Source organism: Mytilus galloprovincialis, chromosome 8, assembly GCF_965363235.1.
Source record: "Mytilus galloprovincialis chromosome 8, xbMytGall1.hap1.1, whole genome shotgun sequence".
Taxonomy (NCBI): Eukaryota; Metazoa; Mollusca; class Bivalvia; order Mytilida; family Mytilidae; genus Mytilus; species Mytilus galloprovincialis.
In genome coordinates, this window is record NC_134845.1 from 89,653,535 (window position 1) to 89,677,809 (window position 24,275).

The 24,275-nt window shown below is 31.0% G+C and overlaps 1 protein-coding gene and 1 long non-coding RNA gene across 2 annotated transcripts; both read right to left on the minus strand.

The window, feature by feature from the left end:
• Nucleotides 1-560: 560 nt before the first annotated feature.
• On the minus strand, nucleotides 561-2,453 carry LOC143042800 (uncharacterized). Its single transcript, XR_012968131.1, has 3 exons — nucleotides 2,073-2,453; nucleotides 1,238-1,317; nucleotides 561-678 (listed from the first exon to the last, which is right to left on the minus strand). It is a non-coding gene; the product is annotated as an uncharacterized LOC143042800 (long non-coding RNA).
• Nucleotides 2,454-11,206: 8,753 nt separating this feature from the next.
• LOC143043817 (uncharacterized) lies at nucleotides 11,207-13,104 on the minus strand. Its single transcript, XM_076215995.1, has 2 exons — nucleotides 11,815-13,104; nucleotides 11,207-11,286 (listed from the first exon to the last, which is right to left on the minus strand). Exons 1-2 carry the CDS (start codon nucleotides 12,968-12,970, stop codon nucleotides 11,207-11,209), a joined length of 1,236 nt encoding a protein of 411 aa, XP_076072110.1. The 5' UTR covers nucleotides 12,971-13,104.
• Nucleotides 13,105-24,275: the final 11,171 nt, after the last annotated feature.

Sequence of the window (24,275 nt, forward strand, 5' to 3'; positions counted from 1 at the left end):
ACCAGCACCGGAAGTAAACAACCCAATTTTTACACTATTATTTACTGGTTACCTGCTTTGGTAACTAGGTAACCTTAACTTTCCAAAATATTTTATAAGACCATCAAATAAACAAAGAATGATGCTTTCAGACACCCAACATACATGTTTATGACTCAGAAAAAATTAAGTGCATTGAAATGCAGGGTTAATTTTCTACAACTGTCAAATTCAAGGGAATATTTTTTTAGACCTACTTTCGTATGCAACCGGATGTGCCGTATCATGATTTGGTGGTATTACACCTAAAGAACACCTAAATGTCAAATAAACTTAATGTAATTTTTTTCCCTCCAATTGCAAGTTATTTCAAGCATAACTGCCAAGTTTTGTTTCAGTCAGATCTATAGTTTCAGAGAAAATCACTATAATGTAAGGTCATATCCTACGGCAATTTCAGTCTTATTTCTTCGAAAAATCCTTTTTTCAGTGTATCATTATAAAATGCAGTGTTGACTAATATCTGATCATATACTCATGATCTAAGCATTCAAACAATTAAATAGGATACAAAAGACAACTTTAAGATGATATACAATTTTATTGCACCTTTTAGAGTTCATTTGAAGGTCTGTTTTGGTCTGTTTTGGTCCATTTTCCTTCTTCCTTCTTTTTTCATCAAAACTTGATATCTTTTGCCTAAAAAATAAAGCAAATGTAATTATTTTCCCAGAAAAAATGAAAGAAATGTAATGTCAAATCAACAATTAAAGTGTTTTAGCTGAAAGAACTGTTTCTATAAATGTTAACAGTCTCCACCGAAGTTTCTATAAGCCCTTATGTGTAACTTGAGTTTTTGGTCTGTTCCCCGAGTATGACAAATAACGGTTCCCTTTCAGTCAATCATAATTGTTACTGATATCAAAATCATTTCATTTATTTATTGCAGTATATTTCTAATAGATTTACACCTAAAAAGTCCACTTTCTTGTATTTTACATTAAAAAATGAGGAGAAAGAGTAATAAAAAATACATCAAAATGGTTTTAAAAAGGGTTATGTCCCTTTGAATGCTGGTAAAAAAAAAATTGGTACGAATTATAAAATTTAAGTATGTGAGACTGGATTCTGATGTGTATAAATCCAAGGCAAGTGTTTAGATGATGTTTTGTCGGTGCAAAATACAGATGGCACAATGGCAAATTGTAAACTTTTGCGGCCAAAACAAAAATAAAACATGACATTAGTTGATACATACCTCAATGCTAAAGTGTCATCTGCAGACCAAAACACATATAAGATTTTTCAACAGAATGCTTGTCAGATTCATGGTTAATACTGAAATGAAAAATCACATGTTGTATAAACAAAACTGTAAAGGTGATTTAAAATTTGACACAGAGGCTCACGTAAAATGGGGATTAGCATGGCAAGCTATAAGAAAGGTCTCAATGTAATATATGTATGTTGATTCAAAAGTGTATTTCATAAATAAAATTATATCATATGAAGAAAAATAAGACTTCTCTTTAAAACCATTATTGTTTTACCATTTTAAATCAAACAGTCTTGGTAGGGTTTGTGTTTTCGACACCTTGTTGGGTGTGTACCACGACAAACTTGGCGGTCTTGGTTAATATGAGGCGGCTCGAAAGACAAGTGCTCAGGGTTAATGCATCTCTTCTGATGACACAGATGAGACACATCAAATTCCTCTGATAGGTCAAATTTCTCAGTGTGCAACATGTATGCAAATCTGTGACCATACAAGGTTCTTTTTTTTCTGTCCCAAGGAAACCTAACACTATACACTGAATACAGCCTTGTCTGTCCACCCATTTGACTTAGCAAACACCCGTAAACCCCCATTTCAAGGCAATTTTCTCTCAAACGTGCTTTCTGTGTCTCAATCCATTCCGAATAGTCCATTTTTACAACGTATGAACTAGTTTAGTAATAATTTTTAAAAATGAAAGTACAATAAGGTCACCAGTGCACGTGTAGTTTCCCTAAATAGGTGTAAAACCACCATTGATTTTCCCCTATTAGTCTTTGTTAAATTGGCACTTTTAAAAAAAATGTACAGTATTTACCTTTATTTCAACCAAAGAAATACTTTGCATGAATAAAGTTTAATCCTGTCCAGTGCTACAGTGAAAATTTCACACTACATTTCATTGCATATAAGAAAGTAACCAGCACCGGAAGTAAACAACCCAATTTTTACACTATTATTTACTGGTTACCTGCTTTGGTAACTAGGTAACCTTAACTTTCCAAAATATTTTATAAGACCATCAAATAAACAAAGAATGATGCTTTCAGACACCCAACATACATGTTTATGACTCAGAAAAAATTAAGTGCATTGAAATGCAGGGTTAATTTTCTACAACTGTCAAATTCAAGGGAATATTTTTTTAGACCTACTTTCGTATGCAACCGGATGTGCCGTATCATGATTTGGTGGTATTACACCTTTAATTCTTTGGTTTCTATTTAAAGTTCAAATGCAATTATTATTTAAAAATAAATTTACCTGGTTAGTACACTTTTATGTAAATAGACATGCTTAACCTGTACGTTCTGCATTAGGATTATATATAAAAAAACATATTTTGAAATTGGTTTATCACTAAACATTTGACTTATAATTACTAAAGTAAAAATACAATTTCAATTATAGATTTACTTTTTTTTTAAACTAGCAATTTTTGATTTTATCTTTAAAAGTTTGAATGTTTTAACGGTTCTTCATCATGCATGTCATAGGATGTTTTCTTATATAAAACGTTTCAAGCAACACTTTCAATATTGTTGTTACATATGACATTTTTTTAGGAAAGGGTTTAGTATATTTAAGTTTGTTGTTAAAGAATCGTGGATGAAACAGAAAACACTAGATTGAAGTAAAGACAAAGACCTGCCATTTTGGTTGTAAAATCTTTCGTTATTTACACGAACATGGTAATGGGGATTTCCCACAAATCTACTTTTGTTTCTATTTAAAGTTCATATGTAATTGGTAGTTAGCAGGCGCGTAGATACGTTTACGTCAAAACGCCCGGGCGTACACTTGAATTTGATAAAAAAAATATTTTAATATGAATAGAATACAAAGAACTGGTTAAACGCATATTAGCCTTGTAATTGTTTCCTAGATAGCATGTTATTGCAAAAAAAAACCTGCCGAAATTTACTTTTCAACCAAATGGTATCATAGTATATTTTTTTTCCATTTCTGTCAGCCTGTGAATTTTACTCATGTGCCTTATGTTGAAAAAATGCACTGTCTGCTAAGAATCGATATGTGGCTTGCATTCTTGTCGAAAACGGGATATAGCTATCCTACATTTCGTATTTGGATTGCATATTTAGGATCAGTATGTGGTTTAAGTTGTTTTTTTTTTTGTAACATCAATAACTTCGTCAAACCTGCTTCAAATACCTTCATCGATTTTTATGATTAGTTTCAGAATCACAGTTTTGATAAAGATTTTATTTTTTTCGTTAATTGTTTTTGTATTATACTGACTGATGGACTATCTTTACGCGGTCTATATACACACATGATTGTTTTAAAATTCATGGATAGCTATGCAACTTGGGAAGAAATTAATATTGAGCCGGACAAAGTAAACAAAGAATATCAGATATGATTTCTGACACACTTTTGTCATAATGCCAATCTGCTCATGATGGTGATCGTAATATTTCTTGAGTGATGACCTTAATTTGAGTGATTCATAGCCCTGTTTTAGCAACTTTTGAGAAAGCAGTATTCTTCGTTCAACAAAACCAACGTATTTTGAGCTAGCTCTAGAGTAACAGCTGGTGCCGCTGGGATGTTGCTACACAGAAATAGAAAGTTGACTATAGGAAAATTAAAATCATCACGTTTGTGATAAATTTTGGTATTCAACCTACCATCAGTAGTCATTACGAGAAAAAGGTCTAAATATGAAGCAAATTTATCTGTGTAGGTAGTATATTTGATTTCAAGTTAACATGGATAAATTAAATGTAAGGGACCACTGAATCTATTATTATTAAGGGACAGTACATCATCAATATACCGAAAGGTGAAACTAAAAGACTGAGCTAATTTTTTTTCTTCTTTCTGTACAAGCCCTTGGATAAATTCTGTTACATAGGAATACGAAAACAAATCTGCAAGTAGAGCGCAATTGGTACCCATTGGGATTCCAATAGTCTGTTGGAAGACCAAACCTCCAAATTCAACAAATATGTTGTAAATTAAAAAGTCCAGCATGGCAGTCATATCCTCTTCGGTGTATTTTTTCCTTGACGCTGTATGATTTTTCACAAAGTAAGCTGAACTTCTGCTCAAAACAAGATATTTTTTAAACGTCTAGTGCCCTTTTTTTAAAAAGAAACATAAGTTGACGAGTTCTTTCAGTCGAGCTTTAAGTCTAGTATGTGAAATAGTGGTTGAAAAGAGTTGAAAAATCAAAGGTTTTAATGTTGGTGCAATGTTTTAATGATTGAGATTGTAAATTCACCAATAACTCTTTTGAATTTCTTAGTATCCACATCTGAATAACACCACTTCTTGAATATGTCGTTTCAGAATATTTCTGAAGTCCTTCTTTGAGTATGGCAGTAAGAACTTTAGAAATGGGTTTAGTGGAACACTTAAAAGAACCTGCAATATACCTTTCCCTACAGGGATTCTTGTGAAGCTTAACAATCCAATATAAGGATGGAAGATCCTGGTCTTCATCCTTAGGATTAACACCAAAGGAGATAAGAATTTCCATTCTCAATTTTATTAGAACCGATTTGTAGTTTTCCAGGATCTCCTGTTTCGTAAACACACTTAGTGTATATGTAGGATTTCCAAGTGTGTTATTTATCCCAAGTTCCTTAATCAGGCAGTCAATGTAGTGTTTCTTGCAAACAAAAACAAGATTGTTTGAGTCTTTGTCAGCTGGAACAACAACATATTTGTCATGGAGGCAAGACAACTCCTCTATAACTTGAAGCCATTGAAGAAGGAAGGAGCTTTGGTGCTCATTGACCCTTAAAACTTACTTACTCTTATCTGAACCAATAACCTCACTGATTTTACCCACTCCGAAAGAGTGTCAACCTCAACCTTTTCTCTTTTTGCCTAGTCTTTTGCATAATTCTCAAAAGAATCCATTAGTAGTTTGAAGTTCTCCTTCCAATTGATTAGCTGTAGCTCTCTGTATATCGGACCCTTGGACAATGTTGTCTGAACTTGTACTTATTGACTATGTTTAAATATAAAGAAATGATAAAATATCAATCATAGATTTAATTTACTTTTTTTAATTTATAGATATAAGAAGAGTGCCAATGAGACAACTCTCCTTCCAAATAATAATTAAAAAAAGAATTAGTGTATTTAACGAAATTTTTTTTTTCGAACAGTATTTGTTAACTGTTCGTCATCGTATTGTATTTGATTATTTTAAAAAGTTTTAAACAACACTTTCGATATTGTTGTTACTAAATAAATTTATAATCATACAAACACATCAGATAACAAAAATGATAAAAAAAAATGAAATTGAAACAACAATACGATGGTGGTGCCGATTTACTTAGTTAAGCCATTTACAACTACCTTTTGCATTTTTTTCTGTGTGCTTTAACACCCAAATGCAAGGGACTAACTGATATCCTTTTTCCTCATTCTTGGAGGTCATATGATAACCATTAATTGTTTTATCCTTGTGATTTCAACTCTGACGGATATTTGTTTCATTGGCGATCAAACCATCTCTTTATTTTAAAATAGATAGTATTGGTATTATATCTATCTTGCTCATACTGGTTGAAGAAATCCGACACCAGTGTGTACAGGCTGGTCAGGGCATTATGCACGATTTTGACACGCATACGAGCTGTTATTGAACTCATAGATAAGAATAGCACGTGCATCCTAATTTAAATAAGGAATTGTAACATAAATGTAGATATAAATGGGAATACTAGAAAATATAGAGATATAGTTTTGAATTATTGTCAGCTACGCGAGAAAAACCCTGAAAAATACAGAACTATTTATGTGTAAAGACCTCGGTTGTCGTTTTCTTGCTTCATGCAATTACAGTAAAAAAAAAATATTCGGACCGTGAATGCTAACTTATATCAAGCTTTTTGATTTTGTTCAATAACCCTTATCAGATTATAACCCTAAACATTATCTCCATTACATCCGCAACCCTTATCCTCAATTATAACATAACCCTCATCCTAACTGTAACTCTCACCTCTCTTATATCGCTTACCGGCAGTATCCCGACTTTGATTAACCTGACAATAACTCTAACCATAATTATAGCCCGAACCTTGGTTCTGGCTATATAGATAAAACCATTATTCTAACATTTAATCTAGTCATTTCCATGAGAAAAGTCTTAATCCGTTACACTAAGTATAACCCTTACTCATATTTAAAAACTCTAATCCTCTTCCTTACTCAATTTAAAAACTTATTATCCAACCGTTATCATCTTTTCTGGTCATTCTTATATATTTACAACTTACATTTCTGATTTTGCGTCTGTAAAGGCACGTGTGAAAATATTCGTCAACTTAAACGAGAGGCTTGTACATTTGTACAGATCAAAATTATTTACGACAAACATATAATAAAGAAAGAAATCTAAACATAAATTAGTAAAGAATTCTTTTAAGACAGTAAATGGTATCTTTCATAATGGCATAGTTGCCGTTAACCGTTTTAACCTGCATGCATCTATCTTTTTTTTCATGAGGCATATACCCGAAAATAGTAAACATTATATGATAGTTATATTTGTTATTCACAATTTCTACTCTTATGGTTTTCAAAATAATATGACTAAGCTCGTAAATTTAGCAAAAACGCCATTTAAGAGCAATGATTCATATACTTTAAAGGGGACCCTGACATTTATATCATTTATGTCAGATTTTTCTATTTATCATGTTTTCAAGATTTGACAAGTAATGCATAATATAAAACCCTTATGGCCAATTTTTATTTGCCACAGAAAACTTTAAATTTGACAGAAATTGATTCAGCGGTTTCAGAAGCGATCTTAGCAAAAGTTTACGTCGACTATGAAGGACATCAAGTGAAGGTAACAGCTCATACCTCAGCAAACTTAAATTTCTGAGTTCGTTGTATCCAGAAAAGTAACTAGAAGCTGTTGATATCATACTTTAGGCAGCACATATTATTGCATGACTCTACTTGGTTGTTTTTATACCTTTGCCTTAGTTTGATCTCTCGTGTTTTATCAATTTCAATTTTCATTTCAGAATTTAAAATCTTGAAAGGTAGGAGTCATTGAATTTGTTATTTGTTTAACAAGATATATCTACCAATGCAATCAGATATGAAACAAATCCATCAATCCAACTACGTCATAAGATATTGCACGAGTAACGCTAAAGATGTGCACATATAAGCAGGAACTACTGTTCCTTCTGAAGCATCTTGGTTTAACACCGGGTTTAAACATATGTGGGCCACTGTTCGTCTTTATTAGCCAATTCAAATAAAGTTGTCAAGGCTTATACTTTGGCTAGCCATAAAACAAGGTTCATTCTGTCATTTGAGTTTTTGTTTACACCTTGGTATTGATGTTTTGATTGTTATTGTCTTACATTTGTTCTCAAAATGTGCTGTCCCAAGTCAGGAATATAATAAAAATGTTATAGTACGTATGTTTTAGTCTAATTATCAGTATATTATAAGGTACAACAAGGAAATGGGGAATGTGCCAAAGAGACAACAACCCGACCATAGAAAAAAACAACAGCAGAAGGTCACCAACAGGTCTTCAATGTAGCGAGAAATTCCCGCACACGGAGGCGTCCTTCAACTGGTCCCTAAACAAATATATACTAGTTCAGTGATAATGAACGCCATACTAATTTCCAAATTGTACACAAGAAACTAAAATTAAATCAATACAAGACTAACAAAGCCCAGAGGCTCCTGACTTGGGACAGGCGCAAAAATGCGGCGGGGTTAAACATGTTTGTGAGATCTCAACCCTCCCCCTATACCTCTAGGCAATGTAGAAAACGCATAACAATACGCATTTTTTTCCCCCAAATTGATCATTAAAAAGTTTAAAACTATGAAACCTTTTATTTACTGGTTTCATTGATTGCTTGAATATTGGTACTTACATCAATCAAAAGTAAATGATAACTCTATAAAGACAGGAGATGAAATAGGGAGCTTTTACTCAAAGATAATCAAACAGACAAAATTATGTGGGGAACATCATTGCCAATGCTAACAAATCTCATATCTGAAACTACCTCCACAAATGAACAACCTTTAAAATGTATTGACATTTGGAACAAATGCATTTACCCCATTTACAATACTTTAAAGGCAATATAAATCAGCAATATTTTTTTATGGAATGATAATTAATTTCAAATATACATGATATTTAATAAAACCATTTTTTTTTAATCACATATCAGATATTAACAATAAAGTCAGATTGTGAAATCTAATCAAATATTCAACGTCATATATTTTTTTCTACATATGCACGTTCAGTCAGTTAGTAAAACAAATAGTATTATACACATTGAAATGATAAATGCATGCACATTTTTATGAATATAGTGCAATTATATCTTAATGGTATCTTAGAAAATATGACTGGTAACTATTCATGTTTTTTTGCAAGAATTCCATCCATTAATGTCATAAAAAGCAACAAGAATGCCTAATGCATAAATATAGAAAAAAACAAACATATCCTATATTCCTCATCATCTTTTTCTTCTTCATAAGTTATTGAATACTAGTAACAAAAACAGATCATATTTTTAAGTCAACTGTTTTTCACAAATATTATATAAGTGATTACAGCAATAACTAATATAACAGAAATTGAAAGTTTTACAGTATATGTATGTATGTCATGTCGAAAATCTTCAAACTGAATATGAAAAAAAAAGACTACGTTAAAAGAAAGATAATCTTAAGCCCATAAAATGAAGTGTTCATGATTTGCAGTCTTTTCTTAAAGAACTGCTGCACTGCCATAAAAGATATATGATCTGCAAACTAAACTTTTCACTTACAAACATATCCTTCAGTGCTTCAGTTTCTGAATAAGTCTTCCAAGTTAAGCCCTCATACAAAGTCAAAAATAAACAAAAACAAATAACACAACTAACCCCTAATTTTATAGTATAAAGTTCTTATGATCAATAAAAAAGAGTCTTAAGATACCAAAAGTGAATTCAAATTCATAAGTAAAAAAAAAAGTTGAGGATGCTATAACATGTGTAATTGATAAAACCACGTGTTGCAGGTAAACTTCAAATTACCCAAAAAGAACACCAGTCTATACATTTTATAACAGATTAAAAAAATCTTTATTTCTCATTCTATGGACATGATGGACATGAATGGTGAAATGTTGAGAGATGCATATGAAGACAGTACACACTCTGACATTTTAGAACATTCAGACTTTCCAAATTCAGCATCAAACATAAAGTTTAAGGTAACATACTAAAATTTCAAAATGATAATATTTACATTAGACTCATATCATTGTAATTACCTTTTTAACTTATATGACATTTCATTAGTGGTTATGTCACTGGTTTGCAGTCTGCATGTCAAATTTCACCAAATATTTTGATCCATTGTTTTTTGCTTGCTTTTCGCGAAAATAATATTTTGAAATATATATTTTTTAATATCGTTTAATCATTGAGATAACAGTCAAATGATTTTTTTTTTAATAAAACAATCTTTAGCTGAGAAGTCGTTATAAAAAGTTGTTATTTAAATGGACCAAACCATTCATTTCACAAGTATGTATAATAATCTGCAGTTACCAGCTAATTCAACAATCTGTTTTGAAAAGTCAATTAACTTGATCATTACAAATTCAGGTTTTCATGAGGATACCGTGGATTTGCGAAAGGTCATAAATACTAAATTTCAAATCAGAAACACTGTATAAAAAGAACCGGGGGTCCAGTAGAGTACTCCCTTTGGTCAGAAGGTAACATTTAATAAATTTTATTTACTCACTAGGTTGCTTCAAAGCGAACTATACATTTGAAAACTGATCAAACTTATTACGTGTTTGAAGGTAACTGGTCCTATAATATTCGATTTCAAGATTTCAGGTAACCAACCAACTACAAAATGTAAACACTACAAGGTCACAGGTAAGATTTGATCATATGGAAGCGACACAACTGTCCAAATTCTACATAGTAGACAAATATTTTCCGGAAAGATAATACTGTCGTTCCAAAAATAGGTTGGTTGTATTATGCCTCTATAGGGCGGAAGACGAATAATGAAAACCATTTGATGTACTTCTTAGGCTTTCAATAAGATAAAATCTGGCCTGTCAGAAAATCTATAAATGAACTGTACATGAATAATAAATTGTAGGCATCTGCAATAGATCTAGTATTACAATTTGTACATATTATTTTTTGAACATTCTAATATTGGCCTATTTCTATGTTTTAGTTATGAGATGCTTTACGATATTTTCAAATGTCTGGTTTATATTATATAGTTTGCAGGTCTATCTAAATAAAATTGTCATGACTGTGTACTATACATTTATCTTTACACATGATATATATTTAAATTCTAAATAAACTCAGTTACTTCATTGCTAAGCATTTTTTCTTTCAATTGTGGTAGAAAAATATCTTTACAAACTACACTTTGACTAAACCAAACATATAATTTAATCCATATCTTAACAAAACATCTCTAATTTTACAACACCAGTAATAAGTTATATCGCCATATCATTGACATATAATGAATACAGTACATTAAAATAATTCAAAACACATTCCAGCAAGTTTCAGACAGGTTTTTATTTTGCTAAATTTTAAGACACAAAATCAAAATCACAACTATCATCATCATCAGCATGGCCAGCAACATAATCATCATCTTCAAATTGAAAATCACCAATATTTTGTAAGTCTCGGTGTAGTGATTCATTTAAGTTAAACAAATCTATTCTTACTTTATATCTTAAATATTGCTATCATATCTGTTCATCTTATTGAAAAACATATAAACTTAGAATGACTAATTCAATATTGATTTTGAAATATAACTGTGCAGAGCATTTGATATAAAAGAAGTTGTTGGAAAAAAATATGAAAGTAATAGACATATCATAAATAATAGTCACATTCAGTTTAACAATGACAATTTTCAGAATGCGCTGTTGTGCTTTTCATTTGGGAATAATTCTATTGATTGTATAAATGATTGTCTGGCTGCTTCTCTGTAACCTAACAATTGAAAACTTATACCCAGGATGTTGTAAGATAAACCTTTAAAAACATCACCTGGTATGAAATAGTTTTCCTCTATAGTGAACTGTAGTTCCTTAAGAGAATCCAAACATTGCCTGCTATTCTTTAAATGATAATGGCACAAAAAACGAAGAAAGTGAGCATATACTATTGGGGGAAACAGATTTTGTTCTACCGTTTGTAGTTCATCCGGTTGTAACTTAGAGTTTCCAATGCATATAAAACCTACTAATAAAAATTTCCACAACTGCACAATAGGCATATTTCTGAAAACGTGTAAATTCAAGAGTGCATAATGAATATCTGACAACTGCATGAAATAATAAAGTTTTTCCGGTGTACATTTTAGTACCGAATACTGAATATTATGAAGAGCTGTGTGGTATTGTTTTCTTTTGTAGAAAAACGTAGATAACATTAGCCAACCAGATGTAGCGTCATGGCGTGTGTAAAGAAGAAGAGCACTTATATAATTATTGTACTCTTTATAAGTAGATTTATTACAGGAAATATCACCCAATGGAACATATAGATCACTTTGGTCACAAATAATTGACAAATAGTATGCGTATATGTATTTGATTGTTGAACTCTTACCTAATAGCACCTTGTATATCACTCTTTCTATAAGAAATTTAAAAGGATTAGTCACAGTTTCGAGCATAAGCATGTCTGAGTTTAGTAATCTTTGTACACTCTTGGCATATGAATAACTTGTCTCCATGCTACTATCAGATGGCATTGCATACAATTTCGAGATTTGGTCCAACAATAAGATACATTGCCAGCCATAACTGTTTAGAATATACAACCTATTTAAAATTAATTTCTGTGCTTTTCCATGTATCTTATTCCCAAACAGATTATTGTCAGGAATGAAATAATGCGGACAACATGCATATTCAACACAATATATAAGTCTCCTGAAACATCTCATGTAACAAGATATCAAGTTTTCGGGTTTCCATATTGATAAAGGCAATTCTTCAAATATCCAAAACAAAATTGTTTTCATTAAATATGAACAAAGCAATTCTTTACAATCTATATCTAAAGCTATAACGTCTTTAAGGAGAATTTTTAGAAGTGCATAACAAAGTAACTGGGTATGTGTAAATGAATAGATAAGTAATTTTTCCCCAACGGAAAAGGATATTCGCCATTCGAATTCTTCTTGTGTAGATCCTTTCACACCCAGAGGTACAAAGAGAACTCCTTGTTTTACAATAGCCTGTTTAACATCGTAGCTCGGCCATACGGTATTTGATCGTGTTATCCATTTCTTTGCTGGTGATATCCATAATTTGCTATGTACACAGTATGCAATGTCATAAAGTTCATCTTTATCGGTGATACATGGCCCATGCAGTCTCGGAAACATGTCTATTATGAATTTTCGTTTGAATGAAAGATTTGAAAAGTAGAAATCATTACCGATATCATAACAGAATTCTAAGATACTTTGATCACTAGTGTGCAAAAGACGTAACTTGGTAAAACCTGGCTGTGTATCTTCCATTTCCATTGTTAAATGTATGTTATGTACACATACAGACATATTGGTGTCTTCAGATATATCAATCTGTTTCAAAACCCTCATAACATCTACATCACTACCTCGCATTATAAGTCCCTCTCCGAAACTTCCACTTGTAATCATTGTCAATGTCTTGTCGTTGTTTAAGTTGTCTCTGACGTTGTTTATTATTCTGATTGCTTTTACATCTTTCTCTGTTCCAACAATGTTTTGACATAGATAATGATACAGATCTATTGATGTATTAATGATTGCAGATTTTGTGAATAAAAATATGAATTAGTGCGTTTGCAAAGTTTTAAAAGTTGCCTATAGATGTTTTATTTTGTTCACTATATTTTGCACAAAAACTGATCATTATGTGATATAACTAGTGATACAAAATTTTGATTCATTTTTGTCATATCCCGAGTTTTGGTCTTTTTTCACGTATAGTTTTAGGCAAAGATATTAACAACTGCATTCTCTAATAAACAAATAAGAGAAAATATTTCGTGTGTATACCTTATATTATATATTTTTTTTAAATATACGGATATCAATGGTTCTGTGAATCCTGTGTACGGATATACTATATTATACGACCGCTGTTGCTTTGCGTAGCAATACACAAAGCAATACACAGTTAGGAGTTTCGCATTTTGGCCATGATTGATTTTTCCAATATGAAAGTAATTGTGCAATTTAATTATTTTTAGACAGATGATGAGTAATAAAGCCTTCAATTAGGGGTTTTAAGAACATCAAGATTAATTTTTCCACATTTTTTGGCTATTTTCTTTTTTGACTTTCAGTCTTTTTGTAGCCTGACTGTCCATATGTTTAGAAATTATTATTTTTCGCACGAAATGTTTGACGCAATTTTACCAGAAAAATGAGATGAAAGACATATAATTATGATTTTATCTTTTGATAAATATATGTATCAGAAAAGGTACCACTCCAAAGGATTGAAATTATAATTATTTCTTTTTTGTTGTTTTTGTTGTTGCAATATTTCATAGCAATTAAGTGCAGATTATTGCCATGGATACATAGCAAAGAAATTTTACTGATTACATACATATGCGATGCACATATATGACACAACAAAAGGCTTAGTTTGTAAAAAAAGGGGCGAAAGATACAAGAGGGACAGTCAAACTCATAGATCGAAAATAAGCTGACAACACCATGGCTTAAAATTATAAAGACACACAGACAAGTAATAGTACACAAGACACAACATATAAAACTAAAGACTAAGCAGCACAAACAAAGTTATAAAGCAAATAAAATGGTATGGTAAAAATTCGAGGGTATAATTTTATCATTTTTCGTAATTGTTTTTTGCTACCTAACCTACACACATCCAGATTTATATGTTTACTCCTGGTTGATTTTATTTATTTTCTGCTTTTTTTTCCTATCTCTTTTTAAACCGTTCATGCTGTTTCTTCCAAATAGATTATGTATTCATAAGGCGTTGTTATTCCTGCGAGCATGACAGCATCTATCATTGCTAAGTGCTGCTTTATAGGCTTGTGTTTTATTAAAGAATTGCAAATATTAAACGACTTTAAAGTGTTAAATTACAAATGTTAAAAAATGCTTAGGAAGAATCCTATATCGATACTCATTCCAGTGTGGCGTCATATATTTTCTAAATTCTTCATGACGTCAAAATTTTACGGGAACTTTTGTGATTTCTACTTTTTTCTTTTACAGCACATTTGTAACTTTTTAAATTTCTTTTCATTGTGTTCAACTTGTTTACAAATGGCCTTTGATTGACAGATTACTGGAAGTTAAACTCGGGGGCTTGATATGGATTTCGAGGGCTGATATCGATATCGGCCCCGAGGGCTGATAACCAACCTTGACTTCCGGCTATTATTGGCCATGCAAAAACGTACATATCAGTACAAAATATGTGATAAGTTGTTCTTACTGAATCCCGGATTGTTATGTTGTTTTACATATTAATGTCAAATTTAAAGGTTCGATTTTTCGAGGTAAAAAAAACTATGATTTCAATTCGGACTACATTCAGGTAGTCATCTTAAAAGCAATTAGGAATTTCATCAAAACCTACAGCTATCTCCATAACATATTTATCTTACAAAAAATACCAAGGTTTTTATCTGAATTTTGTCAAAACTTAAAATGTTAGCCTTTTTTTTTTTATCTTTCAACAGAGTCGCTGAATTAAGAGCAATAAACAAAAATACAAAAATACAAAACAACCGGCTTTTTGTAAGATAAACATATAATACAGATACCTGAAAATTTTGATGAAAATCCAAGCTGATTTGAAAAAAAATTATAATTTTGCTTAATTGACACCTTTTGTTTTGTTAAATAAAGAATAGATTATCTAAAATCAAATGTTGATTAAATTTTCTTTTACATGTATTATCTTATAAATTTACGGATATACTATATTATACGACCGCTGTTGCTTTGCGTAGCAATACACAAAGCAATACACAGTTAGGAGTTTCGCATTTTGGCCATGATTGATTTTTCCAATATGAAAGTAATTGTGCAATTTAATTATTTTTAGACAGATGATGAGTAATAAAGTCTTCAATTAGGGGTTTTAAGAACATCAAGATTAATTTTTCCACATTTTTTGGCTATTTTCTTTTTTGACTTTCAGTCTTTTTGTAGCCTGACTGTCCATATGTTTAGAAATTATTATTTTTCGCACGAAATGTTTGACGCAATTTTACCAGAAAAATGAGATGAAAGACATATAATTATGATTTTATCTTTTGATAAATATATGTATCAGAAAAGGTACCACTCCAAAGGATTGAAATTATAATTATTTCTTTTTTGTTGTTTTTGTTGTTGCAATATTTCATAGCAATTAAGTGCAGATTATTGCCATGGATACATAGCAAAGAAATTTTACTGATTACATACATATGCGATGCACATATATGACACAACAAAAGGCTTAGTTTGTAAAAAAAGGGGCGAAAGATACAAGAGGGACAGTCAAACTCATAGATCGAAAATAAGCTGACAACACCATGGCTTAAAATTATAAAGACACACAGACAAGTAATAGTACACAAGACACAACATATAAAACTAAAGACTAAGCAGCACAAACAAAGTTATAAAGCAAATAAAATGGTATGGTAAAAATTCGAGGGTAAAATTTTATCATTTTTCGTAATTGTTTTTTGCTACCTAACCTACACACATCCAGATTTATATGTTTACTCCTGGTTGATTTTATTTATTTTCTGCTTTTTTTTCCTATCTCTTTTTAAACCGTTCATGCTGTTTCTTCCAAATAGATTATGTATTCATAAGGCGTTGTTATTCCTACGAGCATGACAGCATCTATCATTGCTAAGTGCTGCGTTATAGGCTTGTGTTTTATTAAAGAACATGTTTAATAAACCAAAGTTTGTTATAAAGGAACTGTTGGTGAAACAGAATGGAATGAAAAGGTGAAAATGGGTTATTACCTGCCATTTTGGTTATAAACTCCAACCTTATTTACCCTTAACTAGTGACGAGGAATACCCTTAACCAGTGATGAGGAATTCCCTAAAATCTACTTTCGTTCCTATCTAAAATTTATGGGAAATCGATATTCAACCAAATAGATTACCATACAAATACACTGTGGTTCTAATTTAGTTATCAAAGACACATTGATAAACTGAACGTCCTGCGTGGACTTGATTGAATTGATTACACACTAAGCTTTTGATTATCTAAAGTAATAATAAAATTCAATTATGAATTTACTTTTTTCTAATCATTCTTTCAATTGAAATTATTGTATCTATTTTCTAACTTTTGATTCCTTTAAATAAGAAATTTGTTGACAGTTTTTCATCGTATGCTATTTTCTTATTTCAAATGGTTACAAGCAACACTTTCGATATTCTTGTAACATATGTTTTATTGGTTTAGTATATTGAAGTTTGTTGTTAATGAATCGTAGTTGAAACAGAAACCAATAGAATGAAGTGAAGAAAAAATGTTATTGATTAAGTATTACCCGCCATTTTTGTTGTAAACTCGAACTTTATGTACACTGAACTGTTGAATGGGAATTCCAGAAAACTTACTTTAGTTTCTATTTATAGTTCATTTGAAATCGATATTTCAACAAACATGTTACCTTTATACACTTATTTTGATGTAATGATCTAACTTGTATTGTATGTTCTAAATACTGTATTTCAAACACGTTCGCAGGTATTTATTTTCGCGGTTTTATAATAATTACCTTTCAGTTGAAAGGTTTGATTTAGATTTGCGTGTATTTATTTTCGCAAAAATAAACCAACCGCGAAATTCGTGAAAATAAATACACCGCGAAAATAAGTACACTTATAGTATACTCAACATTAAAAATTTGAAAATCTAGAGAAATAATGAAATTCAATTATAATATTTTTTTAAATATTGTAGAACTTAACGCGACAAAGACCAACATGTATACACTGATCTGATTTCTTAAGTCAAACCAACAAGATTGATCTAATACCATTACAATCCATATCAAGAGAAAGAGAGAGATGGTATGACCGCTATAAACACATATAGCCATCTGAGTTCAAATGACAAAAATGGGCTGATCCCATGGACCATATGGAAAATAAAAGTGGGCTGATACCATGGACCATATGGAAAATGACATGTTATAATCTATTTATCACATATTTTCAAGCAGGAGAAAACAAATAGCTTACAACAAATTATGTTTGATATTTCATCAAAAATCAAAAGATATTCAACGAAAAAAATAAATAAATGTATCAATGTGAGTTAAAAAAAAAAGTATCACAGTAGGTTAACAACGTTTTGTGAAAAGTTTCAGAAATAATTAACAATAAACATATTAAGTCTAAGAATTGCAAATATTAAACGACTTTAAAGTGTTAAATTACAAATGTTAAAAAATGCTTAGGAAGAATCCTATATCGATACTCATTCCAGTGTGGCGTCATATATTTTCTAAATTCGTCATGACGTCAAAATTTTACGGGAACTTTTGTGATTTCTACTTTTTTCTTTTACAGCACATTTGTAACTTTTTAAATTTCTTTTCATTGTGTTCAACTTGTTTACAAATGGCCTTTGATTGACAGATTACTGGAAGTTAAACTCGGGGGCTTGATATGGATTTCGAGGGCTGATATCGATATCGGCCCCGAGGGCTGATAACCAACCTTGACTTCCGGCTATTATTGGCCATGCAAAAACGTACATATCAGTACAAAATATGTGATAAGTTGTTCTTACTGAATCCCGGATTGTTATGTTGTTTTACATATTAATGTCAAATTTAAAGGTTCGATTTTTCGAGGTAAAAAAAACTATGATTTCAATTCGGACTACATTCAGGTAGTCATCTTAAAAGCAATTAGGAATTTCATCAAAACCTACAGCTATCTCCATAACATATTTATCTTACAAAAAATACCAAGGTTTTTATCTGAATTTTGTCAAAACTTAAAATGTTAGCCTTTTTTTTTATCTTTCAACAGAGTCGCTGAATTAAGAGCAATAAACAAAAATACAAAAATACAAAACAACCGGCTTTTTGTAAGATAAACATATAATACAGATACCTGAAAATTTTGATGAAAATCCAAGCTGATTTGAAAAAAAATTATAATTTTGCTTAATTGACACCTTTTGTTTTGTTAAATAAAGAATAGATTATCTAAAATCAAATGTTGATTAAATTTTCTTTTACATGTATTATCTTATAAATTTACAAATAAAATTTTATTGTGTATCCGTTTTTTTTTAAAATTAGACATTAACTGATTACCTTAATATTCTTATTGCCCGATATAAGTTGCTGTCTAATTTGTCTATATGATAGTTGATATGATTCTTTTTCAGATTTTCATATTTTTCCATGTTATGAATATTCTTACGTAAAATTGTGGAGTTATTTCTTTCAGTTTATTGATCAAATTGATATAGCTGAAGTCCATTTTGAATATAAGACATTTTTGTTCAAATTTATCAAAATAAGATGTTGGTAAGACTTTTCAATTGGGTAATAGATCTTCGCTATCGATTATAAAATTAAGAATGGAAATGAGGAACATGTCAATTAGAGAACAACCCGATCATAGAACAGACAACAGCAGAAGGTCACTAATAGGTCTTCATTGCAGCGAGAAATTCCAGTACCCTTTAGTTGGCCCCTAAACAAATATAAATAATATAAAAAAGAAGAAGTGGTGTGATAGCCAATATGACAAATCTCAACTGGAGACCACAAAGACACATACATTGACAACTTTAGGTAACCGTATGGTTTCAACAATGATCAAAGCCCATACCGCATAGTCAGCTATAAAATGCCCCGAAATGACAATGTAAAACAATTCAAACGAGAAAACTAACTGCCTTAGAAAAAATGAACGACAAACAAATATGTAACACATTAAAAACACGACAACCACTGAATTACAGGCTCCTGGCTTGGGACAGGCATATACTTACATAATGTGGGTCAGTGATAATGGACGTCATACTAAACTATACGCAAGAAACTAAAATTAAACTTAAAACAAGACTACCAAAGGCCAGAGGCTCCTTACTTGGGACAGGCGCAAAAATGTGGCGGGGTTAAACATATTTATGAGATCTCAACCCTCCGCTGTACCTCTAGCCAATGTAGAAAAGTAAACGCATAACAATACGCATATTTAAATTCAATTGAAAAGAAGTTCGAATCCGATGTCAGCATAAGTTTTTTAACTCAATAATATGTAAAATTGAGAAAGGAAATGGTGAATATGTCAAAGCGACAACCACCCGACCATAGAGCAAACAACAGCCGAAGGCAACCAATGGGTCTTCAATGTAGCGAGAATTCCCGCACCCGTAGGTGTCCTTCAGCTGGCCCCTAAAATATGCATAATAGTACAGTGATAATGGACGTCATACTAAACTCCGAATTATACACAAGAAACTAAAATTTAAAATCATACAAGACTAACAAAGGCCAGAGGCTCCTGACTTGGGACAGGCGCAAAATTGCGGCGGGGTTAAACATGTTTATGAGATCTCAACCCTCCCCCTATACCTCTAGCCAATGTAGAAAAGTAAAAGAATAACAATACGCACATTAAAATTCAGTTCAAGAGAAGTCCGAGTCTGATGTCAAAAGATGTAACAAAAGAAAATAAATAAAATGACAATAATACATAAATAACAACAGACTACTAGCAGTTAACTGACATGCCAGCTCCAGACCTCAATTAAACTGATTGAAAGATTATGTCTTCATCATATGAATATCAGGTACAATCCCTCCCGTTAGGGGTTTAGTATCATACTATCATAAAATATATGAGAAGAACATAACCCGTGTCATGCCAACAACTTTTTTTTTTAAGAAATAAATGTGTTTAGTTCCGATGCAAAGACCCTATCAGTGAATCAATGTTAAAGCCAAAATATGCAATCTTTAATGACCTGACAACAGTATCGTAACTATATCCCCTTTTAATAAGTCTATTTAAAGGTTTTGTTAGTTTCTGAGGAGAATACTGACATTTTTGTGCTTTATAAAGAATATTTCCATAAAATTTTGGATGTGAAATACCTGAACGTATAAGATGTCTGCATGTTGAGTTATATTTACGAATTATTTCCTTATACCGGTGATAAAATTTAGTAAATGTTTTGACCAGTTTGTGATATCGAAAATATTCCAGATATTTATCTTTGTTTATGATTTGAAGTCCGCCATCATTGTAGTTATTACTTATTATAATTCTTTAAAAATTTTCTTGTATATTGTTCCATAGAAAGTTATTTTTTTAATTTTGCATGGTATTCATCAATTTTGGTTACTGATGCAACATAAGTGACATTCGGTAAAGGTAAATGATTTAACAAGAGTTAACTTACCTCACATAGTTAAATTTCTTTTATTCCAATCTTTTATTTCTTTTTCAGATTTTTCGTATTGTCGTAATGGTCGTTGCAAATCTAATATTTTACACTCATTTTTACTAAGTCCAAACTATATTCCTAAAACTTTTATCGGTTCTTGTGTAAACTCAATATTTTCAACTTTATATCCATCTGTTATTCTAATTAATCTATTTGAATTGTTTGTAGCATTATCTTACTCGAAAAATCGATATTGCATTCCTTTCATTTACCTTATTTCATTTGTTTTCTTAAACTCCTTATCTGAATAGAGATCTTTGTATTATACAAATATAGAGAATGATAAAAGTAATATCGTAACGTAATTGATAGCTTTTTTCAAAATCTCAAATGTCACATAAGGCGACAGAAATTATTTTCTGTTCAATATATTAATGTTATAAACTTTGTAATAGTAAAGTAAAAGACACATTGGAAATCATAAAATGTTGATTAACGTAATAGCAATATTGATTTGTTCGTTTTGTAAATATAAGACATAAAAAATCATCCCTTCTTTATCCTCTTATTTTATTTGATAATTTGATCATTCGTTTAATGCTAATATGTTTCGTATGATTACCTTTTCATTTATTGTTTTGTTACTTTTATTACTCGAACCGTTTGATATTTAATGATGTTCAATTGTCAACTTTTTGTTCTTTTGCAGTATTTTATTATCTTTTGGGGGAAGGGTCTTCTTCAGGCATACTTGTCCTTTTCGGTTTCAATTTTTGTGCCTGTCTTGTTTGTATCACATTATTCTCAATTTTTACAAAAATCGATTCCGCGTCTTACGCATAAAACGATTACTTATAACTGCTCTCAGATATTTATGAATGCTTTCTGTGATCCGAAAAAGAGAGTAGTTTTCAGTTACAAAACATTTCGAATCGCATACTTTTGTATTTATCAAAGACAATGTTCGATCGTGTGCTCTTATCATTTACTGAACACTTAGATTATACTTTGAAACACATACTTTACTGATTTTATAATGCTCGAAAAATGAATATAAAAAGTTGCTTAACAAAGGATATCGGGTATTTATCGATGACAAAATTTCACACAAGAAGTAAAAGAACAGCAGTGCTATTGCTGTTCTTCATTTAAAACTTACGGTGAGGACTTCACAACGGAATTAACAAAACAAAACACAAATCATCAACACCTGAAGTCTATAATGTACCGTTAAATGAAATGTTTTCGCTTTATACCAAAGAGTGGTTATTTTTCTAATATGATGCAAAAAATGGACAACTCGAGACCTGCATTTTGGCAAAAATGAAACTGGCCTTTTCTCAATGAAAATTAGAGGCAGGTGAACATAATTATCAATGTGAGTCCAGTTATGTTTTGTTTTTATTATTCTATGCTTTTTATTCCAAAGTTATATGTGGTTAACATAGGGCGTCTGTAGTCAAATACCCTTCAGAAAACTTTTTTCTTTATTTTTTATTTTTGTTGACGAATTATGTGTAATAACATACGACAGTATTAGCTAAATATTATTAAAATAAGTAACAATGATACAGATATAATACGATATACATACAACAAAGTTACAAGTTTACAAACTTATGTTTAGCCGCCTTTAAAAAATTTGGCAAACGAAGAGACAAGAGCTCAATGATTTTATATAAAAACTGTGCCATAATATGTCTTATTTAAACTTGTAAAAGATCGTTACGTTGTCATTTTTCAGAAAGATCCGACGACACACTTTACTTAGCGAACGTCTTGTATCCTACGGTAACTCTTTGCTGTTGGACGAGATAACGGAAATTATCTCTTTTCTGATGATCTCTACTTTCTCGTCATGTTTTCTCTTCCATAATTAATGCATCCTTACGAGCATGGTATTATCTATCAGTTTATTCAGCAAAGTTAATGCGTAAAGCTGAGTAGATAGCCACATATTTAATAGGTTAACTTTTGTTGTAAATGAACAATTGGTAGAACAGAATTAATGGAATGAAGAGGAGAAAATGCGTTATTACCTGCCATTTTGATTGTCTAATTCAACTTGAGTATCCCGGACTTGGTCACGGGGACTTCCCTGATATCCACTTTCAGTTCTATTCAAAGTATACATACACTTGATATTGACAAAATAAATTATCTTTTAAATACACCTTTATCCTTACTAAGTGATATAACAGACATTATTTTGAAATCGATGAAATATTTGAAAATCTATGGAAATGATAAAATCAATAATAAATTTACCTTTTATGATTTAATCTATGTATCGAAATCTGGTTTTGTTTTTCTTCAGATTTTGTTTGTAAACTGTTCTTTATCCTATATTTTTTTTCAAATAAGGTTTAAGACAACGCTATTGGTATTGTTTAATTTGTTGTTGCTATAAAGTTCCGTGATCAGACACAAGCAGATAAGATATCAACAAATACAACAAATAGAACAACTAAAAAATTAAATAAAAAGGTTCTGATTCTAACGATATACTGAGTGTGTCTTTTCCGTTTGTTTTATATTGTGCTGCAACACCACTTTCTCAGGTTTTCGAATATCGGAGGGAAAAAAAGAAGGGGGGTTGTACATCACTGGCAAACATGTTTTCACGCCACATTCTTCACACGTATGTGCTCATTCTAAACTTATTTCCTGTAACACGTTGATCTCGTTGGTTTTTGTCTGTCATATATATTTCCCTTCAATTGTTTTTTAATAAATAAGGCCGTATGTGTTCTCGTTTAATTGGTTACCATATTTCTTATACGGGACTTTAATAGCCGAACACATGGTATCGGATTTGTAAAATGCTTAGACTTACTGCCTTTAACTTCGTCATAATTGATTTTATGTTTATCTTTTAAATATGGGTAACGGAAAACAGAACGGTTTGCAATGGTTGTTCAGGATTGCGTATTATACGATTGTGACGCTCCTCCTGTCACACATAAGAACAAAACGTATAGACAAATATTTTTGAAATTATAAACAGAGATATAACTAAAAATCTAAAAGGTCACTCAATTTATATATAAATCTATAAAATATGTCTGATATTCGATTAATTGTTCGATTCTAAATGAGTTCAAGAACCCAATATTGAAGATAGGCCAAAGATAGCAAAGGCATACAGTATTCAAACTCAAAGGCAAAAAAAAAATACTGGTAACCCCATTGGCATATAAAACATAGGAGCAGGCATCAACAATACACAACACATCGCATAGAAAGTAACTATATAAGGACTAAGCAATACAAACCCCAGCAAGAAATTGAGAAGATACGAAATAAGGCGCAGATATGTAATAAAGTCTTAACAAGTCAAAAACACAGACATCACGATTTTCGACATTATTTATTTTATACTTACTAAACGGACCTACAATTATTATACATAAGTATAATGCAATTGCACTGGATGAGCATAATTTAGATTTAGGTTTGTGTTACATTTTATGTCAGTTCTTTTAATTCATTAAAACAATATCCGCGATCTATTCATGTCATTTTTCATTGTAGTACTTAATATTAA

Bases quoted from the DNA above. Each gene is read 5' to 3' on its own strand.
- LOC143043817 (XM_076215995.1), bottom strand. From the start codon at position 12,970: ATGATTACAAGTGGAAGTTTCGGAGAGGGACTTATAATGCGAGGTAGT. The intron at 11,287-11,814 runs GTAATAAATCTA...TTCAATTGTTAG, and splicing joins TCCATTGGGTGATATTTCCT to GTTACAGAGAAGCAGCCAGA.